Source organism: Dryobates pubescens, chromosome 15 (assembly GCF_014839835.1).
Source record: "Dryobates pubescens isolate bDryPub1 chromosome 15, bDryPub1.pri, whole genome shotgun sequence".
NCBI classification, from domain to species: domain Eukaryota; kingdom Metazoa; phylum Chordata; class Aves; order Piciformes; family Picidae; genus Dryobates; species Dryobates pubescens.
This window is the reverse complement of record NC_071626.1, coordinates 11825323-11847678: the sequence shown is the minus strand read 5'-3', so window position 1 is coordinate 11847678 and position 22356 is coordinate 11825323. Positions and strand designations below refer to the sequence as shown.

At 42.0% G+C, this 22356-nt stretch overlaps 1 protein-coding gene across 1 annotated transcript in view; it reads right to left on the bottom strand.

The window, feature by feature from the left end:
• Nucleotides 1-12663: 12663 nt before the first annotated feature.
• Nucleotides 12664-22356, bottom strand: part of NUAK1 (NUAK family kinase 1) — a 47068-nt gene continuing 37375 nt past the window's right edge. Inside the window, exons 5-7 of the mRNA XM_009908350.2 lie at nucleotides 18193-18312; nucleotides 17772-17904; nucleotides 12664-16744 (exon numbers count right to left, since the gene is read on the bottom strand). Coding sequence (XP_009906652.2) covers nucleotides 15591-16744; nucleotides 17772-17904; nucleotides 18193-18312 — 1407 coding nt within the window. The 3' untranslated portion in view covers nucleotides 12664-15590. The remainder of the gene's footprint in view (nucleotides 16745-17771; nucleotides 17905-18192; nucleotides 18313-22356) is intronic.

The following is a 22356-nucleotide window of genomic DNA, read 5'->3' as shown; positions in this document are numbered from 1 at the left end:
TCACTGCTGCCTAGCTTCAGTTTATCCTAGTATGAGGCAGAGGAGTTACATCGGCATAAATGTGCAGTGAAACACTGTTTGCCTTCTCATTTTAAAGGATCAGCTGTTTCCACTGACTTTCATAAGATCGATGCTAAGTAGATTCACAGTTGCTCTGCTCCAACTGTATTGTTATTTGTGGTAGATCATGCAGGAGAACCAGTCCTAGGAAAAAATATAGGCTGGTATTTCTGGCATAGAAATCGCACCCCCTAAGAGCGAAGATAGGTCTAGACTGCAAGAATAAAAGTCATGTGCTCTGGAGCTGAGTTGACAAAAGTGAATTAGCTGATTTAGGTTAAAAAAGTCACAGATGCAAGGAAAGGTGCTGGCTTTTGACACAGAATAGCTGCTCACGTGCAAGTCTGCCACAAAGCTTGTGTTCAACAGGAGCTACACACATGATCCAAAAGTCAGATTGTTTCCTATTCCTTGGCACTTCAACCAGACCACTCCTGTCACCCACACTGAATCTTTTGTGGGGGAAGGGAAGGTCAGCATGAAACCATTTTGATGTGTTTCACAGCTCCAGTTCCAAATACAGTCACTTTCCCGTGATGTCTCAGATTTCCCATGAAAATAATAATTTCTCTCTTTTCATGCAATTTTTAATGTAAATTCAGTCATTTCCCTCCTTCAAAAACAGTTTCCCTTCACCTTCTGCTTACCAGAGTGGAAATGAATGTCTCCTGCCTCAAAAGCATTGCTATAAAACCTTTAAAATCATATCCTGTATGTGACAGTACTGATAACTAGAGAAGAATGGAGCCACTGAAGCTCCCTGGTCCCTGACTTTCTCACTGAAGGATTACTGTCTGCAGTCCCCCTCGGTGTATGTTGTCCAAGGTATTGTTAATGAGGTGTTGACTAATTCCCTCGGGAAACTTTTCTGCAGTCTGACAGGTCTCATTGTTAGCATTCTACCCAGACTAAATTTTGCTTTACCAGACTTTGTCTCAAACTATTTCCCTCTTTCCTTGGTGTATTTTGCATCTTTCAAATATTTGCAGGCAGTTATCATATCCCCTTTTGAGCTGTCCGTCAGCCAAGTTAAACATAATTAGCTTTTTTAATCTTCCTCCATAAATCCAGCTTGCTTTCTTGCAATGCAGTCCCCTTCTCCTACTTACGTGTCTGTTTGGTATGATGAAGCTACATATTTTGTGGTTGTTTTTCACACGCCATCACTGATACCAGTAGGAAGAGGCACTGGAAAATCAGACAGTAGATCAGGGATGGTTTCTATTCTAGGTTATTTTTTTTCTCTCTCTTTTTGTAATACACACTTGGCTTCACTGTCAAATAATTTAGGGCTTCTTTTCATAATTTATATCAATCAGCATTTACATATATCCAAACCCTCTGCAGTGTTTTTTAAAGCTAATTGAAGCGAGAGATTCATTAGGCATTTTGTGCGCGCTTTATGAGTGGGCTGTACAACAGCAGAATACTGCTGGAAGAATAACTCACCTGTCAGGAAAATTTGCTAACTGAGGGTGAAAAATTACTTAGTTAGAAAAATAAAATAAGTCCTAAAATATTATTCAGGGTTTGGTTGGTTGGTTTGGGGTTTTTCTGTTTGGGTTTTGTTGTTGTTGTTATTGTTTGGGTTATTTGGTTGGTTGGTTGGTTGGGGTTTGGTTTGGTTTGGTTTGGTTGGGTTTTTTTTGGTCTGGCATGAGTGAAGCAAGCACTGCAATACTCCAGCCCTCAAACATGGGCTACAGGATGCCAAAATTCCATTTTTCTGATGTATCTAAAAGAGAGGGAAGCTTTGCCCAGCACATGCGTCCCTCAGAAGCACATGGAAACTTAACCAAAGAAAAGTTTACACACTTATTGATTCTGAACATAGGCAATACCTATTTACTCATTCAGTCATTATTTACTATATAGGCAGATCTCTGGGGAGAAAGGGGTAGAAGGTCATGCGCACACAATGGACATGCATTGAGTATTCATGTTCTCCTACCATTTTAAAGTTTCTTCTCAAGATCAAAAGACTTCAGGGACTTACTGCTTTCCATTTCAGATGTGTTCCAGAGGGACACTGTAGAAATGCTACAGAAATGTGTTATATGGAGATTTTAAAGATGAACTACCTTTAGGACTTGGGCTACTCATTTCTCAAGACAACTCTGAAAATCCTGGTTTCATGTATTAGCAATAAATGACTGGAACCATTTCCTAAGGAATGCAATTGGTTCTTCATCCACTGAAATGCTTGGACCAAGGTTGGCTATTTTCTAAATTATAAGATGTAATTTAAACAGATTCAAGTCATGTCTGGCAAATCTCTAGAACCTCTGTTTAGCAAAAGGGGCAGGTCAGAAGCTAATTCTTTTTTTGCCTTTAAGCATATACTAACAGCTCCTTCCTTCATTGTACGTGTATAGGTTTGTTGATTTTCACTTTGTCTCCCTCAAATACCGTAGCTATGACAAAACGTGTAGAGGAATCTGACTAGTCAAAGTGCCTTCAGGAAAAGTAGCAAATTAAGCAGGAAAATCCCCGCTGCAAGAAAATCCCCTGAAGCAGAGGCAGAAGCATGCTCAAGTATAGGCTTCCTTCGATATTAATATCCTTCCTGAGGGCTCAAGTCTTTGTTCTTCAGGTCTCTTATTTACAGGTTCCCAAGTCCCCTCTAAACACAGCTGCAGAATGAGTGATCAGTGTGGCTTCTTAAAGTTTCTGAATTTTTGGAATTTAGACAAAATGCTTTAATTACAATTTGAAGATTTGAAGGAAAGCTGGAGGCCAAGTCTCATTTTTTCCAGTGGCTTACAAATTTTCACATCTTTTCCTACAAGAAAGTGCCTGTACCCCAAATCACTTAGAGTCGTGCAATGCAGGTCTCCAGTTTCTTTCATTCAGTTCACAATAAGTTCATAAGGAATAAAAGTGTGGAAACGTTGAAAGATCCAATTGCAAGCCAATGAAAATTAAAAGAGAGAGAGAGAGCTGCTTTTGTTATTAAAATAACTCAAAGTGTCCTGAACAGCAGATTTCACTCACTGACAGAAGCAAAATCCTAGTTTATTTTAATCTCTTTTCCTGATGATGGTACTTCTGCAAGATCTCCCCAATGCCACTCCCCATAGTCATCATGAAAGTAGAACAAAAGCCTGAATGCCAACATGAGACCTCTGGCATGAGTAATCATGACATCAGTCAGAGCTGTGCTCAGCTAAGGACTGTGGTACAAATGTGCATAAAAATTGCATGGCTGTGTACATGTTACTGTATCCTCACAAGGAGTTCACAATCTGCAGCATGTTCCGCAGAGACAGCAATCAACAAAAAATGTGGAAGGGTGCACAGAAGATACAATCTACAGCTTGGAAAAAAATGGACGAAAAAAACATGGTCCTGGCATGCTGGGCCTCAGTTAGCAATTCCTAACAGTGTGCCAAGCTCCAAGGGAAAAAAAATAACAATAAAAACAATGGTAGAAATATCAGGAGATCCTGAAAGTCATTCAGATCAGTGCGTGTGTGGAGCAAAGGATATTCATGAGGGACAACACAGAAGGAATCTAGGAAGTTTCTGAGGTTTGATGGCATTTTTGGAGCAAGAAGGTCTGGGCTTGTGCTGACGGCTGCTGCTGACACATCTGGTGTGTGCCTGTGCTAGGTAATGCTATGTGGCTCATGGGGTGACAAGGAAAGTCAGGACGGAAACAGCTGAGGGGAGACGCCCTGCAATATCCATTTGCTTTGAGCTCTGGCTTTGCCTCTTTTCTTCAAAGACTGTTTCCTTTACTTTGGCAAGTAAAAAGAAATCCAGCAAGTTAAAGGCTGGATTTATTATTTCTGTTACATTTTAAAAGAAGTTTAAACCATAACCTAAGGAGATTACCTATGCCATCTGGAAAAGAAAACTCTGTATATAAACCCAGTCATTTTAGATGTAGGTGAGGATGGCCTGTCCACTACAGCAGGGAACGTTTTAGGGGCTACAGGAGTGAAAAATCACAGGGACCTTGGATGTACTGAAACAACCTCTTCAGCTTTCCTCGTTATCACTATGTTTGCTGATTGAATTCCTTGTGAATTCCTAATTATATAAACGACCAGGGCTACCATTATAATCTTGCAAAGTGTTCATTCCTTACGCAATAACTCCTACAGTGATTCTGTCAGAATTAGGCACATTTTCTTCTGGGGCAAAGGCATAGGGCAGGTTTTTGTGAGTCTATCTGGAGAAAAAGGGGAAGGAAAAATCATTGGGATTTTTGCCAGTAACTTGAACAAGAGCAGAGATAGGCTTATGCTGAATGTTTTTTAAAATCTCAGCTCTGATTTGTTAATGATCATTTCTATGGTGGACAACTGCAAGCCATTTGTCCACAGAAATTAATACTCAAATAGAAAACACAACAAAACAAAACAGGTCATAGGCAGTCAAGCTGTGGTTTGCACCAAAGCTTCATATTTGCTGAAAGACAGATATATAATATTCCTCAGATTTTATTTTTTTTCCTAGAAAACCACTACTGAAGACTTTTTGCTGGCCTCTTTGAGTACATGTCAAAAAGTAATACTGAAAACTGACCTTTGGGGATTTTCCTGGACAGTATTTCACTGTCAGACAGAAAGTCATGGTCCCGAGTCAGCAAGGAACAGGCAGGCCTACCTTTACACATGTGAACACTATAGGAGTAATTTACTGTATAAGGTCTCATAAGAGAGAGAGAAGGGGACAGATTTCATAAAAAGTCTAAACTAAAGTAAATCCTGACAGAGTTATATAAAGAACAGTTTTGCTTCAACTAATAAATTCCTTTTTAAAGGGAGAATGGGGACGGGGCTGATGCGACGTTTCAAATAGAAGTGGCAGTGGTTTGCTAGAAGATGGACTTAATGTGGTTACTGCCAACCTGGTGGCAGCCATGTTAAAGTGGAGTATGAAATTCAAGTAAAAACTCCAAATATCAATACAGAACAGATTACTGGTAGTCTTCCTATTCTAATAGCAAGTTGGACTCATAATTTCCTGAATGCTGACAAGCACCAGTCAAAGAAGTAACCACCAAGTTGTCTGAAGCAGTCTGAATGCCTGCATTTGCTGTTGCCTCATAGGAGTCACTCATTCTCTAAGAAGAAATCTTGCTAGGGTGTCTCAAGTGGAACACTCAGGAACCTAAAGCCACTAGACATTATATTAAAACCCTTGCCTGAACCTAGAATGAATTAGTCCAACACAAGAACAGATCTTTCTAACAAAAACTTGCCTGTTCTGCTGAAAGAAAATATCTGTAATCACTGGTAAGAAGACCACATTTGGTTATTTTTTGTAATTCTTCCCCACCCCTCGAAGCAAGCTGAAATGACCTTCCAACAATAGTTTATTTCTTCTTGGCTTAATCTGAACAAAGGCTTTCTATTCACATGCATGTGAAAGAGAGTGTGGATATTTTTGTGGTGAAAGATCAAATCTCTCTTTTGAACTTTCCAGTGGATAGGCTAATTGTAGCATCTCTGAGGCTTTCACTGTCCTTTCAGAAAGCAGCCAACTAAATGTTTGGTTTAAGTGTTTACCAGGAGAGAGAAGTATATATACCAGGGCAGAAGACTAAATTAATCTAGAGTCTGCTGATGCTTCCGACACATTTCCTACCAGCGAGGAGTCAGTCAGCGTGGCCTCTTGCCATTTCTGGGAATTTGCCACTAGATATGCAATGTTCAATACAGGCTGGGTGGACAAGCTGTGACTGGTCATAAATCACACAATTTTTGTTTAATTTCTTAGCCTGACATAAGCATCATTTCTGTAACTAGAGGACTCGGTTTCAGCTTTTGACCAGGGCTTCTTCAGAAAAAGTGGTTTAAGAGGGGAAGACATATAAACTAAACATGGGAATTCCTGTCTCAGCAGTACCAGCTTTGCCAAACGAAAAGTCAGATAACTTTATGGTGGAACAGGTACAGTTTTCATTAACATTCAGTGCAACTGTTGGCAAAAGTGGCTTTTCTGATGTTCAAAGCAATCAGGTTCTGTAGCAACACAGTGTTTTTAGAAGTGGCCTCTGTGACGAAAGTGATTCTGTGGTTGTTGGGGGCATGCTTGTGTCAGAGGGGAAAATATGCAAATCTTCCTTTCTTTGCATGGCAGAACTTTAACAAAAGCTGTCCCTGACAGCCTCATTCAAGCATGTTATGGGCTCTGATGCCTCTCTCACACTACAGTTGTCTTTGTGCCAGGGCTCCCTGGAGGGACTCTAAGAGATCTCCCTCTGACTGTCATCAAGCAGAATCCTATCATCCATGCAATATTGCAGTTCTGCTGCAAATGCTGACAAGACACAAACTTGTAATTCCTGTGAGCAAACTTAACTGCTTGTATCGCGGGAGGCTCTGCTGCATCTGCTCAGGTTTTAGAATGGAACATTGGGAGGAAATTGATTTATTCATTTCTCTTTTGTGCAAGAAAAGATTGTCTCTTTGCTCTTTCACCAAGATGAGAAATGTAGCCTCTACTCTGCCTCATTTTCCTTAAGAGCCAATAGTTTTGTTTCTTCCAGAGTTGCCCAGATAAGACATTGTCAGGTCATGGCCTTAATTTTCAGACAATGGCATTTTGTCTCTGGTAAAAAGGAGCTATGATGGCCACCACAGTTATTTCTTCATAGACCAGGTGACTTTGTTAATGTAGTACCTATCTAGGTTGTTTATGAGTTTTATATTAATGTCAAAGAAGTGCAAGTTCTGTGCCCATCCAGACACAGACTGATCTGCATGCTATTACCACTGTCCTGATGGGACACACTGGGGAAAGACCACAGTAGAAACTTACCCAACAGCAGCGCTTCACTTTCCTTAGGAAATGGCAGATTTCTTGACAAGTTTGGGGCCGTTGGAACCTTTGCAGCTGTCTGGTTTGCAAGGGGCTGGGGCTCCTTGTACATTAAGCAGTACTCCAAGTCATTCAATCCCAAGCAATTAAAAGCATTTTGATTTCCTAAAAGATACCACTAACAATACATCCAGCTTCAGCTGGAAAATTGTGCAGTTTCCCCCAGATCTTGGAAGTGGGGACTTACTTGTACAATGTTTCAGTGTGTTGGTGATTTAGAAGACCCCCTGCCACCTAAGGCAAGGCTAAAGATTTTAGAAATGCTCAGTGAGCCTTATCCTTGTATGCAGCAAATGACTGTGGCTTAGGATAAGGTCCTGCAGAACAGAAGGTGGGCCATTGTTTTCAAAAATTGGTACACAGCTCAACCTGGCTTCTCAGAAACACCTACTTCTAAACCAATTTTTTAAAATCTGGAATTCTTCTTCCTCTTATGGGGAAATCAAATGGTGAGCATGTGGGACCCGAAGCCATCCCCCACTAAATCCAGTCAGAATTTCACAGTGATACAATTATTATTTTTTTAAGGCTGAATACTTATGTGATTTGGGTCAACATCAGTTTGCAGCGGCTGGGGATCTAGCACTTGACCATTACACATTGTCTCTTTCCACTCTGACACAAATTTTTCCTGGGAGCACAAGGGGATTAACTACCTTGGGGTTTCTAAGAGCCAGAGCTGACTGAACATTCCTTGTGGCACTGAGCTGTATGGGAATTCAGCAAACCTCCCTTCTCAGGCAGCAGATCTCTTGTCTCGAGAAATCTTCCAATTAAACTCTTGGACATGCAGCTAAAGAGAACAACAGAGTTTGATGGAACGTTTAAAGAAATATTTTTGATAATTCCCAGTGCAGCCAGGATGATGACACAGACTCTGGTCCTAGCAAACTTGCCTGGCAGGGAGCTAGGGCTTTAAGTGTAAATATAAACATATATTTACATAGTTCCTAACATCTGGTTTGAATTTGCTTTCCCTTTGGTTCTATTTAAAGTATGTCTTGTCCTATTATCTTTGAGGGTGAAATCTGGAAGAGTCTGTTAATAAACTCAATCACTGTAGAGCCGCAAGAAGAACTCTTCCTTCCTTCCTGGCTTTTCAGTTCCTCTACAGCTGTTCCTTGCTTGTATTTCTAAGTGCAATAGTATCTCCCTAGACTATGAAAGGAGCACGGATTTCTAAGTGGATTCCTGCTGGGTAGAGCATAATCTCACCATCAGCTTCCAGGGGTTTATATTTGGTTGGTCTAACCCATTTGTCCTGGCAGTCCAACTTTTTAATTGTTCCTCAGCACGGTATCTCTTTCAAAGAATGCCCTGCTATTAGCTCAAGGTCCCATCTAGTTTCTGCATTCAGGAAGAAAAGTAACTGGCTGCAAGGCACAGAAGCTGGAGTCACTGCTGCAGAGCAAGACTATGCTTTTAGCTGGCAACCCAAATAGCCTCCAAAACAGAAGGGATGCCACGGCCAGGGTTAGTGCTGCAAGTGCACCTCACGAGCAAAGTTCAACCCAGTGTCCTGACAAGGTATTATGCAGTCTCTGGAGCAAAACTAAACAGGACAGTGAACAAAATTTAGACCACGTGAGAGAGTAAGGGATAAATGGGATAAAGTAAAAGGAGGAAGGGCAAACAGAGAATGTCAAGGTGGGTTGGCACCAACATTTCCACATGGTCTCCAACAGCAAAGGCTTCAGCTCTGGATGTGCATTGTGAGAAAGACCTAGACTGAATTTTTGGCAGTGCTCATTATCAAAACCCCTGAGTTCACAGCAGCAGTAGAGCTACTTTGCTGAGTGAAGAAACAGGGTGATGTCCTGACCTGCAAGTGTACCTGTGGCCAACATCCACAGCTGACTCTTATTTTGATGGCTATCTCATCCCTTCACGATCCTGGGTACGATGAGCTGCTTCTCACTGTGAACTCCAAGCCCATCATATGAGTTGGGACAAGGAGCCTTCTGGTGATGCATGAAATTGTCTCGTAAAAGGCATTTCCAAAGAACAGTTAAGCATCTATGCAAATACAGATAATGTCCTTAAAAGTGCAGGGTTCTGTATGGTCAGAGGATACACAAATCAAAGGGTTTTCTGCACTGATGAAATTCCAGGAAATATGGGGCAGGGGGTAAGGGCTAGAAAGAGATAGCCAGAAACAAAATGCTCAGATCATCTATCCAAAAAAAAGCTGCTTCTCCAGCCAAATTACTCAGCCTTTTATGAGAAAGATGTCTTGGCTTGGCAGGGAGGAAAAGACAGCTCCACCAGACAATAATAATAAAAAGAAGCCCTAGCTGAACACTAAATACCATTAATCCAGGGGAAACACAACTTGTTCTCCTCTGTGGCAAAACTTTCAGTTGAAACCCTGAAACCAGTAACTCTGGGACAGGTATTAAAAAGCCTGGGCTGATGCTAGCAAACACTGGAGTTTCTATTGGCTCAACAAAAGCATTCCTGCAGCTTTGTCTCTAGAAGCATCTCATTAAAATGAGATGTGAATCACTGAGATAAATGCTTAACTAAACTATAAGCATCTCATATACACCAAATTTACATGAGTACTAGGCTTCTTCCTTCATTGGACTGGTTATGACTTACCCTGTAGCTGTAAGTGAGCCTCTGATGTTGCAAAGTTTATTATACGTGCTTATGGAACCATTAGTAAATTGATCTGTAAATACATTTGTCTGCAACAATGAAAAATGCCACTGCTTCACCTCAATTTTGCTCCTTACTTTCCAGTCCTTGAAGTCTCTAAAAGGAGACCAGTCTCTTCTATAAAAAGAGACATAATTACAAATCATGTGCAAAGTTCTATGGCTGGAATTGGTCCTGTATCACTGTGCTCTGAATTTTGATTCTCTTGCCAGCACTACAGAGTGGCTGCAGGGACCACCTCAGAGGCTGTGACAAAGCACTAGAAGACAGCTGCCATCCACTGTGTCAGCACAAGTCCTCTCCCTTTGCACCAGTGACTTAGGACTAGTGAGCTTTGAGGAGCAGTGTCAGGCTCTTCCACAAGTTTTTGTGCTGGCTTCCAGGTGCTCCACCAATACATGGAAGTGCTGCTCAATATCAAGCAATGCTTCTTGCATGAGCTGGCCCCTGGACTTCAACAAGCCTACCACAGGAGAGAGATCCTGACATTACCATGTTAGGCACATGCACAGGCTTCCCAGCATTAGAAACTGAGATTGCTGACTTTTAGAGTTAAAGGCTGGATGTCAGGAAGAAGTTCTATGCAGAGAGAGTGATTGCCCATTGGAATGGGCTGCCTGGGCAGGTGGTGGAGTCACCATCATTGGAGGTGTTCAGGAGGAGACTTGATGGGGTGCTTGGTGCCGTGGTTTAGTTGTTTAGGTGGGTTGGTTGGTTGATGGGTTGGACGCGATGATCTTGAAGGTCTCTTCCAACCTGGTTTATTCTATTCTAAAGAAGGGCTTATAATGGACAAGATTATTTGTGGCTGTATTTTTAAAAGCTACTATTGCTTTTGTCACTTGACAGTATAGCTCCTGGGGCTCCTGTCTTGTCCAGTTTACAAAACTCCAACAGTCCCTGAGAAACACTGGAATCTCCATGGAGCAAGCATGAAAGAAGACCAAGTCTGACTACAGACTCCAGGGACGGTGACTCCACCACCTCCCTGGGCAGCACATTCCAATGACGAATGACTCTCTCCGTGAAGAACTTTCTCCTCACCTTGAGGCTAAACTTCCCCTGGTGCAGCTTGAGACTGTGTCCTCTTGTTCTGGTGCTGGTTGATAGAGAGAAGAGACCGACCCCTTCCTGGCTACAACCACCTTTCAGGTAGTTGTAGAGAGCAATGAGGTCTCCCCTGAGCCTCCTCTTTTCTAGGCTAAACAATCACAGCTCCCTCAGCCTCTCCTCATAGGGCTTGTGTTCAAGGCCTCTCACCAGCCTTGTTGCCCTTCTCTGGACACGTTCAAGTCCCTGGAGGTGTTCAAGAGGGGACTGGATGTGGCACTTGGTGCCATGGTCTAGTCATGAGGTCTGTGGTGACAGGTTGGACTCAATGATCTTTGAGGTCTCTTCCAACCTTGGTGATACTGTGATTCTGTGATACTTACTATGCAGCTTCAGCTAAGGCATATCACTGTGCACTTACCTCCTTTCATAAATAGGAAAATTAGACACCCACCTCCCCATCCCACCCCAGGAGTGTGCACTCTCAGAGCTGTACAAATATGTTTGAAATTACTGCTCAGTGCTTGCCCCATATGTGCACCATACCCAGCCATCCAGAACTTTGTTTCTGAAAGTTACTATTTTCAAAGCAAAACAAATTGTTTGCCTTCAGCTTCACTTTTCCACACAGTGTGTTAAAACAAATAAAAATCATCATAATTGCTATTACAGAAGAGACTTGCATTACATTTTTCAAACCCAACAGCAACACAGTTAGATCTGAGATACCTCAGGTACAAGAATACACGTGCTGACTTTGAACACATACCTTACCATTTCTGACTCAGCATACAGCAGCTAATCTTTCCCTTTCTAATGGCTGTTTGCCCTTCTGCATTGTTGGCTTTCTCCCTTTATTCCCACTTGCTTTTAAGTGGTCATAATGAATACACCTAGCACCTACAGCTATGGTTTCTTGCTTTAAAAGATTCAAGAGAGAAAAACTTAATTTGAAAAATGAAAGCCTTTTTTGCATGATATCTGAACCTTGGATCCTAATCCAAACCACCTGTAATTTAAAAAGCAGAATATACACCACAGGTATCTTGGCTGGCCGCATCAAGAGCGAAGTTTAATGGTGTCTTGCTCAGAGCCAACGTTAGGGCATTGCCAACCTTTCCTCTCACAAGTCCCCAGCACACACAGCGTAACAAGCACCCAGTTTCCCTTATGATGCCCACCTGTTTTCCAAGAAAAACAATCTAAAGCCTTCTTGTTATCAAGGAGACTCCACAAAAATGAAAATCGCCTCCCTTTTCCTCTCTCACCAGCCAATTACGCTGGCTGCTTATCTCACTGAAATCATCCCACATTTGACAGCAGTGGATGGCCATCAGTCTTTTTTTTCCCAAACAACTCCTAAATTATATCAACAGGAACATTGTCAATAAGGTGCCCATTTCTCTGCCAGAGAAAGGACTGTGACCTACTGTCTCTGGTCTACAAAGGCGTCGTGGTCATTAAGCCTGCTCTGTCTCACCTGCAGCACACCTGGCCTACACACTTCATTACTCTCCAGCAGTGAAACCCCAGTTAACCATTCTTCTCCACCAAACATTTCTATAGCTGAAAGCTTTGGCTGTTTTGCAGTGCCAAACGCTCCGTAGCACGGGAGTCTGTGGGGCCACCCACATTATACTCAAATGCACAAACGAGCCAAGAAGTTTTGCATACCCAACTTGGTACAATTGTGCCGAGACGCTGCTGTATTTCTGCGTGACAACTTCATTACCGTTTGGCCTCAGCTGACGCTGCTGTACAGTGAAAAAGAAAAGGGGGAGAGAGACTCTTCACAGTTATGATAATCTCATTTTATTTAATAAAAAACAGTATCAGATTAAAAATACAAACACTTTGGGTGATTATCCAGCGTTTTCCCTTGTGTGCCTCGTAGAATTCAAACCAACCAAGGATTTGGAGAATAAAAATAGAAAACACCACCAAACCATTTCGGCCGCAGCTGTAAAATAATGTTGCACCAATTAAATTACACCAAATATATTATTATACCTTTGAAATGGCTTTCAGACCAATAAATAAACGAAACAAAGCAAAACAAAAAAAAAAGAGAGACAAATTCAAATAAAAAAAGTCAACTTTGTATTACAAAAAAAAAAATTAAATAAAAATCACAACACTAATAGTAACAATGTGCAGTCAAGTTTGTTGGGTTTTTTTTTTCTTCTCTTCTAGGAATGATAACATGCCAGTAAACATGTAACATGCCAGTAACATGCCAGTAAATCCCTACATAACATTTCCAGTTTGGCAGCAAGCAGTCAGTCACTCATTCACATTTGTACACAAGGAAGCAGGCCTGGGCAAAAGCCTCGGAAGGTATGAGCCTTCGAGGTGCTCCTCATTTCCCTACCACAGCTATCTGAGATCTCTTCCTTTCATCCTGAAACGTCTATAAATCCTTTCAAGGTTTAGTGCCAGGTCTGCAGGGTCAGTCAGCATAACCTCGCCAAAGTGATGCTCCATCATGTCAACAGGACAATGTTGACCGTCACCTGCTGAGGATCTGGCTCTTATGCTCCAGGGCACAAGTTAAAAGCCATGGCTGCAAAGCACATCCTTGTTTCAGAAAGGCCATGGAGAGTGTGTTGAGTTGTTTTAAAATGCACCACAGCAAACTTACTTACTCAATACGCTGCAAAATGAGATGTTGATTTCAGATGGGCTAAAAGAGCACATGCAGGGCCTGTAAGAAGATGAGACATCTGAATATCATGCAGAGAAGTACACATCTGTAGAGAAATGACCTGCAGTTGCCCTTCCTGAGCTAACATCTAAGCTGAAAGAGGGTAGATTCAGATTAGATGTTAGGGAGAAATTCTTTATTGTGAGAGTGGTGAAGTACTGGAACAGGGTGCCCAGAGAAGTTGTGGATGCCCCCTCCCTGGAAGAATTCAAGGCCAGGTTGGATGGTTTTGAGCAACCTGATCTAGCAGAAGGTATCCCTGCCCATGACAGGCAGGTTGGAACTAGATGATCTTGAAGGTCTCGTCCAACCCAAACCACTCTCTGATTCTTTGAAACAGAACAGTGGCCCAGACTTCTCTTGACCACCTGATAGCACACATCTTTCACAGACTTCATAGTATTGATGCTATTTACTCCAGGGCCAAATTTGGTCCAGTGCTTCACAATAAGGTCCTTAATAGAGACTAATCAACTGATTCAGGACATTGAAGTTCATTCATCTTTATGCTAGGCAGCCCAGTTGGAAGAACCAGCAGACTTGAGTACCATTAATAAGGAACCTGCAAGTGAAATAGCTCCCTGTCCCAGACAGCAACGATTTATGGGGTTATCCCAGATGCCCAGAGAATTCCCAGAGCAACTCTATTGTGTTTCCACACATTCTCCACGATTTTGGATGCAATGGGCCAAATTCTCCTTTCAGTTCCAGTTAGAGGGTAGGACTGAGAACAGAATTTGCCCCATGCTTCTGCTCTGGGTACGCATATAGATGTAAGTTTTGCAGCTGTGGATCATTTGACATCGCAGGCTGAAACCTGCCACTTATTTGCACCAGTGCACCTCCAAGAAATCTCCAAGAAAGCCAGGGGCTATGTGCTCACAGAAATGAGACTGAAATGGGCCTTAAGATTCCAGTTTGCCCAGGCCTGTCAAACACACAGTGCCTTTCTGACATAGGCTTACATTCAGGTAATCCAGTAGACCCATGTGGTACCTTTATGGGAGTTGAAGCCTTCAGTCTGGATAGTCAGATATGTCTGAGAAAAAAACCACATCCTTCTTGTTTGTTTTTTTCTAAGTGGTATCATTGCACACACAGTACCAGCTACACTACAGAGAGAGAGGCCTGCAATTTCATGTCAGCTCTGTTATCAAATCCACCATCATCATTTCATTGCTCAAGTCTTTCTGCTCCTTTACTACCTACCTAGACACATTTTCACTTGGAGAAAGGCACCTTCCCACTAACTTTCTGACCTCTATCCATTTCCTACTTGCTACAACCTTTTTTTTTTAACCTAACATTCTGGTTGCAAACTACCTATCACTCTCAAATATTACAAGCTAACAGCAAGGTTGCATCATTTGCTGACAGCATCTGAACTCTAGATTGGAGGGTCAGTTAACCCTTGAGATCTTTTGTTACATCCATCTGTGTCTGGGCATTCATCTGGCTGGCCATTTTGAGAGAGTCATACATTGAACACACAGGCTGAAATACCTTAAAAAGTGATTTAGGTGCTGTTAACATCCATTCCTTCCACTTCCCATTATAATTTCTGTGACTTTGTTTTTGTGGTAGGAGCAGTAGCTAGATACAATTTTAGGGCTTCCTGCTCACTGAAGAGCATGGCTGTGGGAGAGGCCAGATCTGAATGGCCACCACTTGCCCACATACACCTCACAAAGCTGTTCTGAAGTGAGTCTCACACATTATCTGTCCCAGAATGAAATCAGAACCTCTCAGGTCACCCTGGTGGAAGGCATCACGGTGACCACCCAACCTGGCCTCCTGCATAAAAAAAGCCAAAGAGTCCCAATGTGCAATGCCTGTATCCTGATGAATAAATTCAGGGGAAAAATAGAAGTTCTCTTTCTAAAAGACATCCCAGTTTGACTTGAAGTATTCAGATCACCTCTTGATAAAGCTAATCTAACACTAACTATAACCCTCTCAAAATCTGTGTCCCTCACTTCCAGTTTTAATTCTGTCTAGCTTTGACTTCAAGACATCAAATCTTGATGCTTTTGTCTGCTAGATTCTGATGTGCTTTCACCATATATACAAAGACCAAAGGTTTTTCTCTGGCCAGGTAGGTAATATTTTGACAGCAAGAGGTTACAGAAATGTGAGATAGCTTTGGGGTTACTTCACTAGGTGTTCAGCTATGTAGGTGCAGTCAGCAAAACCCACCATTGCCAGCAAATCAGTGACCTGGCTTACTCCATCATAAAGGTACACAGTAAAACTCCATTCCCTCCCTTTTCATTTCTCTCTGCTAGTTGAGCTTGTTGCAGATCTCTAGGGCTTTCTTGTAGACCTGAGTCACATCATCCATGTCTGTGAGAAGGGAAAAACTGCTGTCCCCGAGACGGTTGCGATAACATTTTAGATACTGCGGCCGTGGGCGGTTCTGAAGCCCTTCAAAGTCTTGGATCTGGAGGAAATTTTCAGCAGAGACACAGCTCCGTATCCTCTGCCTGTTTGGCCTGTTCTCTTGCAAGTCCAGCAAATCAAAGGAGTCACTGGACAAAATACTGTCATCACTAATCACGCTGGAAGGGCGACTGTAACTTCGAGGTAATGCATCCCCAGGCAGGACCACTTCTTCCATAGCCTCCAGTGTTGGTGTGTCAGGGCTAATCAAAGTACACTCAGTGCTGCTCGTAGAATACTTGCTGCTATGTTTCAAGATGCCCTTACGCCTGCAGGAATGGCTGTAAAACCCATTTCTGGATGGCTCAGTGACTCCAGGAGAAGTGTCACTGTTTACTGTCTCATCATTATTGTCCAAGAGTTCAGAAGATTCACTTCTTTCTGGAGAGGAGTAATAGCCAGACTCCCTCTGCTGAGTCTTCTTTAAGATTCCTTTCTTTGGCATTAGTGAAGACTGCTTAGTGCCATATTTGCCTGCTACTTCTCCCTCTACAACACTTTTGATGGCTACGCCAGTCCTACACAACTCTTGCTCCAGCTTAAAGGCAGAGGGTAATACTGGGCTGACCACTCCTTCAATGAAACCTGCACTGTGAGATCGATGTTCACTGTTACTCCTTTTCTTCAGGATGCCTTTGGGTCTCTTGGAGGTGGGTTTGGATGCACCTTCAGCTCCTCCTTCCTGTACAGACTGTGCAATGTCATTTTCCTTTTTTGACTTTTTCAGTGACCTTTGTCTCTCTAGTGTAACTTCAGGACCTTTGGGCTTAGAAAGGCACTTCATTTTGGTATCAGTCTCTGGTTGGAGGCCAGTAGAACGGTGATGCCAATCAATGAACCTCGCCAGCAACGGGGATTCGGAGTCCTTCATGGCATCACAGTCACAAACACTACTCTTGTAGCCCCAGTTAACCCACCAGTGATTGGCAATGTCTTCAATGGTTGCTCGGCGTTCAGGGTTCACCATCAGCATCCATCTGATAAGACCACGAGCATCTATGGACAAAGAATGGAATATGAAATATTTAGAATATGAGCATTCTTAGTTTTGTCATTTTTAAATGGAAGTGAAAAGCTCATCAAATGAGCAAAAATAATTCAGAGGGAGAGGGAGCAAGGCTTTGGCCATCAGCCAATGTTGGAAAATGCACTTGAATATTACTTCTTATCAGAAGAGTATGTTTCACTCTGGGAAAGAAACGCTAGGTTATCAAAGAAATTAACATTTATACTGTATTAGTGATGGAATAGTTCCATATTACTGAAAGAAGTCACCAAACTACCAGCTCTAGTTATTACAAAACTGAGAGGAAAAGAAAGGAGAACTGGATATTGCAGATGATCTACACATTACTGCTTTTGTATTTACCTTCCCCTACACAGTAACTTTCTCTATGTTTTACCAGTGCATTTTTCTACAGAGATCAAGAAGAAAGAAAATTGAAAGGGACGGCGAACAAATGATGCAAGAAAAATGTTGAGTCCAATATAACATATACATAGGTATTTAAGGCTAGACGAAATCATTACAATCAATGACCCAGACATAGATGATGCTTTTCTGTCAAGTGCCTCAGAGTAGAAGTGGCATTACTTCAGATTTTGGCTTGCATTTTTGGGTAAGAGGCTGCACCACTGACCATTTGTCTTCTCTCTGCTTGTGATGCACCACAGCATAGGTAGAGGACCAATCTGTACCAGTATGCTGTATCAGTTTACAACTTGTCTGAACAATTCCATTTGCAATAGCTAACCTTCCGCTGTCATAGATCTAGTGAAAAGAGCTGGTTACGAGTTCCCCAAGGCAATAAAATCTGCTACAAAACTTTAATTTCAAAAAGGCTTTTGGTAAATGCTGTGCCCAGATGGGAATTCACAGCAGATGAAGTCAGTGGGGGAATGAGAGACTCTCATTCTTCGTCATTCTAAAATGACACCAAAACATGTTGGAAGGGGCCAGGCAAACCCTCCATTTTGAATTCCTGTCAGCTCAATATACATTGCCCTCACTCCTTTTTTATACCTGAGGTCTGTGTTGGCTCACGATACTCTCCGCTGCTGATCTGCCTGATGAGATTTTTGTGATCGAAGCCATCAAAGGGCATTGTTCCATAAACCAGAGTGTAAAGCAATACACCAAGGGCCCAGCTGTCAACCTGAAATACAGACAATGTATGTGAAGCTCAGGAAAGCTGATCCTCACTCTTCTCCCTGCCATTAGCATCTCAACAGCAGCATCACACCCAGCTGTGCCTACTGATGGGCAAACTGGTATCTAACATTTGATTAACCGCAGGCAAAGCAAAAGAAAGCAAAGGATGGCAGCTTAAGAGCTCTCAATACAGGAGAGACTGGAGCAAACCCACATGCACAATCACACTAGAATTAACCCTCAGGAATGACACCATCAAAAACACCGCCATGGAAAAGCTGACCCTTCTTACCTCTGGGCCTCTGTAAGGTCGTCCATTAACTATTTCAGGGGAAGCATACAGCGGGCTTCCACAAAAGGTCTGCAGAAATTTATCTTTGTGATACAGGTTGGAGAGTCCAAAATCAGCAATCTGCAAACAGAATTTCACAAGGCATCTGTAGTATTTACAATATCTTAATGAAACATAAAATCCTTAATCAGGAAAGTCTTAGATATGTTTTACCCTGTAGCAGGGCAAGGATCTCAATACAGATAATATCTCAAGTTCTCCAGCTAACTCACTGTTCTATATTTTGACTTTTCTCTCCAAAGATCTTTGAAGAAAGAGTAGGGTCTCCAGGTTAAATCCTCCAGATTAGGAACAAGGATGCTTTGGTTCCATTCACAGACAGATCACTGACTGACTCCACAACCATCAGTCAGTAGTTTAATCCCAGATGAACTGCATATGCTTACAAAAACAGTCTCATACTGAGAAGCACTGGGCCTGCTGTCTGCTGATTGCTCTTCATCTTGTATAATCATTAATACCAAAGGAAAGCAATCAGAAAGTACTGATGTTCTTACAGCACACAGGCAAGCCAAAAGCTAAGACCTCTAAATCCAACAGGAGGAGTGATGCCGGAGTGTCACAGGAATAAAGTGATTTTTTTTAATTGTCTGGAAATTAGCTACACTCGAAGAAGGGAGAAGGTAAGGCACTCGCTCACTCTTCCAGATTCAGGGAGTCCAGATGAGGAATCTGAGCTGTTAAGCACATGAGATGTCTATCACGAGATAATAAACACAAGTCTGGTTCCTAACTGGAAACAATGGGCCCAAGTCTGGCTTTCCCAACACAAACAAAAGTTCCCTTGAGACTGTTGGGAATTTTGCCCATGTAGGAATTGCAGGATGAGGTCCAAACATTTTGTTTACTTCAGTTCTCTGTTCTTGTTCTTACAAAACAAAGGCTGAGGATAGCAACACCAAACACTGCCACAACCTTTGCATTTCCTTTGTTTCTCTAGCACAAGGCAACACTTCTCATTTTTTATCTTATTTAAAACCCAAATGCTTCTGTTTCCCAGAGATTTATTACTGCCCACTACTGACATAAGGCACAGATAAAAGACAAAAGCACAGGCATAATAAGGTATTATAGCTACAAGAGATAGGAGTCTTCCTTGGGTTTTCTTCACCTTATTTGGGTCTTTTCTACCAGAAAGAAACAAAAACTCAGGAATTTTCACAAGAGAATATTCAAGAAAACACAAAGTGAATGGAAAAAAAGAAAGATTTACCAGCAGCAGCATTCACTCCTGGCCTTCTAAAATATGTATTGTATCATGAGTGTCTCTAATGCCTGTTTAATTGCAATGTCTAGTGAACCCCTGGGAGACATAAAGGCTTTGTATGTATTATCTAAATTCCTACAGCTACACCTAAAAATATCACAGTTGAGACCAAAATGAACAACGTTGGTGAAGTGTGGACAGAGGTTCCCAAAATAGAAATATATACAGACACTTTAGGAATAAAGTGATATAGCTACATAGATCCTTTCATGTCAGAATTACAAGAGTGTTTTTTTTAATTTAAAAATACCATTTTCACAAAATTTTAAAGGCACAGAGCAAATGTAAGGCTTCACACTTCACCTCCTCCTATTTTGGTATTCTGCTTGTGCAGGTGTTCCTCTAACAATCTGGACTCACAAGATCCTGCTCAACGAGCAGCTGATTCCTGTTCATTAGCAGTAAGTCATCTCACCTTGTCCATTCATAGTTTGAAAACAGTCTCTCAAGCAGTGCATTATCAACCCACAGCAGAAAATTCAACCCTTAAATAAATGTGGTTTGTAAATTCTTCATTGTACGGCTGGAATGTCATTGAAAACAGCTGGTGTACAATTGCAGTCTGCAAACATATTCTCATGGCTCAGATTGCACTTAATTGCCCTAAATTCCACTTTCTTATCAAGTCACCCTGCCTGGCTTGCAGGAAGTTGGTTTTAAGCCTTATGAAGTGTGCCCTGTCAATCAGGGGAAGAATGGGATCATTTCAGTGTTAAAAATTCCTGCTGGTCATTGAGTTTTATTTTAGTTCAGGATGCAGCTAAGACAAGGACAAACACTGCACAGTGTGATTCCTTAAGAAAATACATTCCCTTAACACCATGGAATGTATAAAATGCATGTGGATGTGCATGAATATATATATATATCTAGGGATACACATACCATTGTTCACACTAAGAAACTTTTAGACTCGGGCATTCATGTTTTCATTTTGACCATTCAGGAAAAGAGTATTTATGTTACAGTCCACTCCCATACTCACAGACTGATGTTTATCAGCTTTTCCCATTAAAACTGTCATGCCCCCCAAAACAAGATTAATAGAAGGCAACATTACTTCATGTTCTTGGCACTTAAATGGAACTAAGGCATCAAGTCAAAAAAACTTCCTAAATTGGGAGGAGCGGGGAAGTGGACTTTTATTCCCCTCGCTTCAGGAGGTGTATGTTTCATATTTACTGCCAGCTATGATAAACCATATGTAATTTATTGTTGTAAGTGTGGACTATTAAATTCCATGAAGTTTACACTCATGGAAATTGGCTGGTTTATCCCACCTAAGAATCTGTCTCTTTGTAGTGTATATAAAGAAATACTTAGGTCTTTTAAAGCAAATGTATCTGCAGTCAGTGAGACTTCTAGAAAGGTAAATCCCAATTACATATACTTACCCTGTACTATGAAACCCTCATGGGTTTTCAGTGGTTAGTCTGATTGGTGTCCCCTTACTACCCCAAGAGAAAGTATAGTTAGCAGGATTATGTTACTATTATACTTGCATTTTTCTCTACTTCTATCACTTTGGGGTTGGTCATACAGTTTACATCAGCCTCTACTAAACGTCTCTTTTAGGTGCAATTGCCAGCCCAGGAGCAACCACAGCCTTGTTGTGAACAAGGAGGTCCCCTCTATCATGCCAGGCTGCATGACAGAGGTGTCTTTCAAGGCAGGTTGTGTAACAGGACAGGGACATGGAATATGGATAGGCCAGCAAGAGGCACTAATTGCCTGGCTGCTGCACTGGGCAGCAACTTCTCTCCAACTCCCTGCAGGCAGTTTTGAGGACTTTGGCACTGGGAAGAACTGCTATGCTTAGGGATATACATTCCTCATCGGGCCAAACTGCAGGAACTATGGGCTAATGGAAGCAGCTACATCCTTGCCCCACAGCTATTTCTTCTAGCAAATTCATACCTACAGTGAACTAAAAACTAGCAAACTTGGTCCTTTTAAAACTAATGAAGAGAAGAAGACACCACCAGAAGGCTTTTTTTGAAGACCATCAAAGGCAGATGCCTAGAACCATCACAAATTTCCTCATTCAAAAGGCATTCTAACTCATCAATGCAGGACAGACCCTTTGCTGCTTTGAGAATGCCTTAGCCCTGCTGCCTGTCTGACTCTGCCCACCTCCTGCTGTGTTAGAATTATGAACAATGATGATCTTCTTAATGGGATAAAAATGCCAGCAAGAGGCTGCTCAGCCCCTGCATGGCAGGGGTAGCAGCTGTACCTATCCCTGGGAACCTGGGGCAAGCAGTGGAGACATCTCCTAGTTACCTAGAACTAGAGGGTGGAAGTCACTAAGGTGGAAGTGCAGGCAGCTGAAAGAAGAACAGAGTATACTTTAAGGTGAACTGTGCTGTTAGCAGCTGGCATATGAATGTGAAGCAGGAGAGGCTTGCACGTTGCAGAAACCTTTATTTCATTGCCACAATCCTTCTTTAAGGAACATGGCACCATGAGCAAGGTAAGAAAGCGAGTAACACTTTTCTGCCCTGGGAGGCTGCAATGTCTTGGCAAGGTTTAGCTCTAGGATTGTGCTACACTACTGATCTCCACAGATCCCAGGCTAGCTCCCAGGAGAAACACTCACATTTGGGGTTTTTGCTACATGGTGGGGTGTCTATCTGGGGAGCAAGGCAAGGCACTGTTTGATTAATTGTCTAGACGAACTCATACCCCATAGAGCTATGTTCAGTCTCACAAGTGTTTAAAATTAGTTTTATTCACTTCTACTTTCTGTATTTAGAGGTTTAAAGTAATGGTTTGCAGGAAATATTACCAAGTCCCTGAAAAGCATAATTATATAACACAGACCAGATCACTTTCTT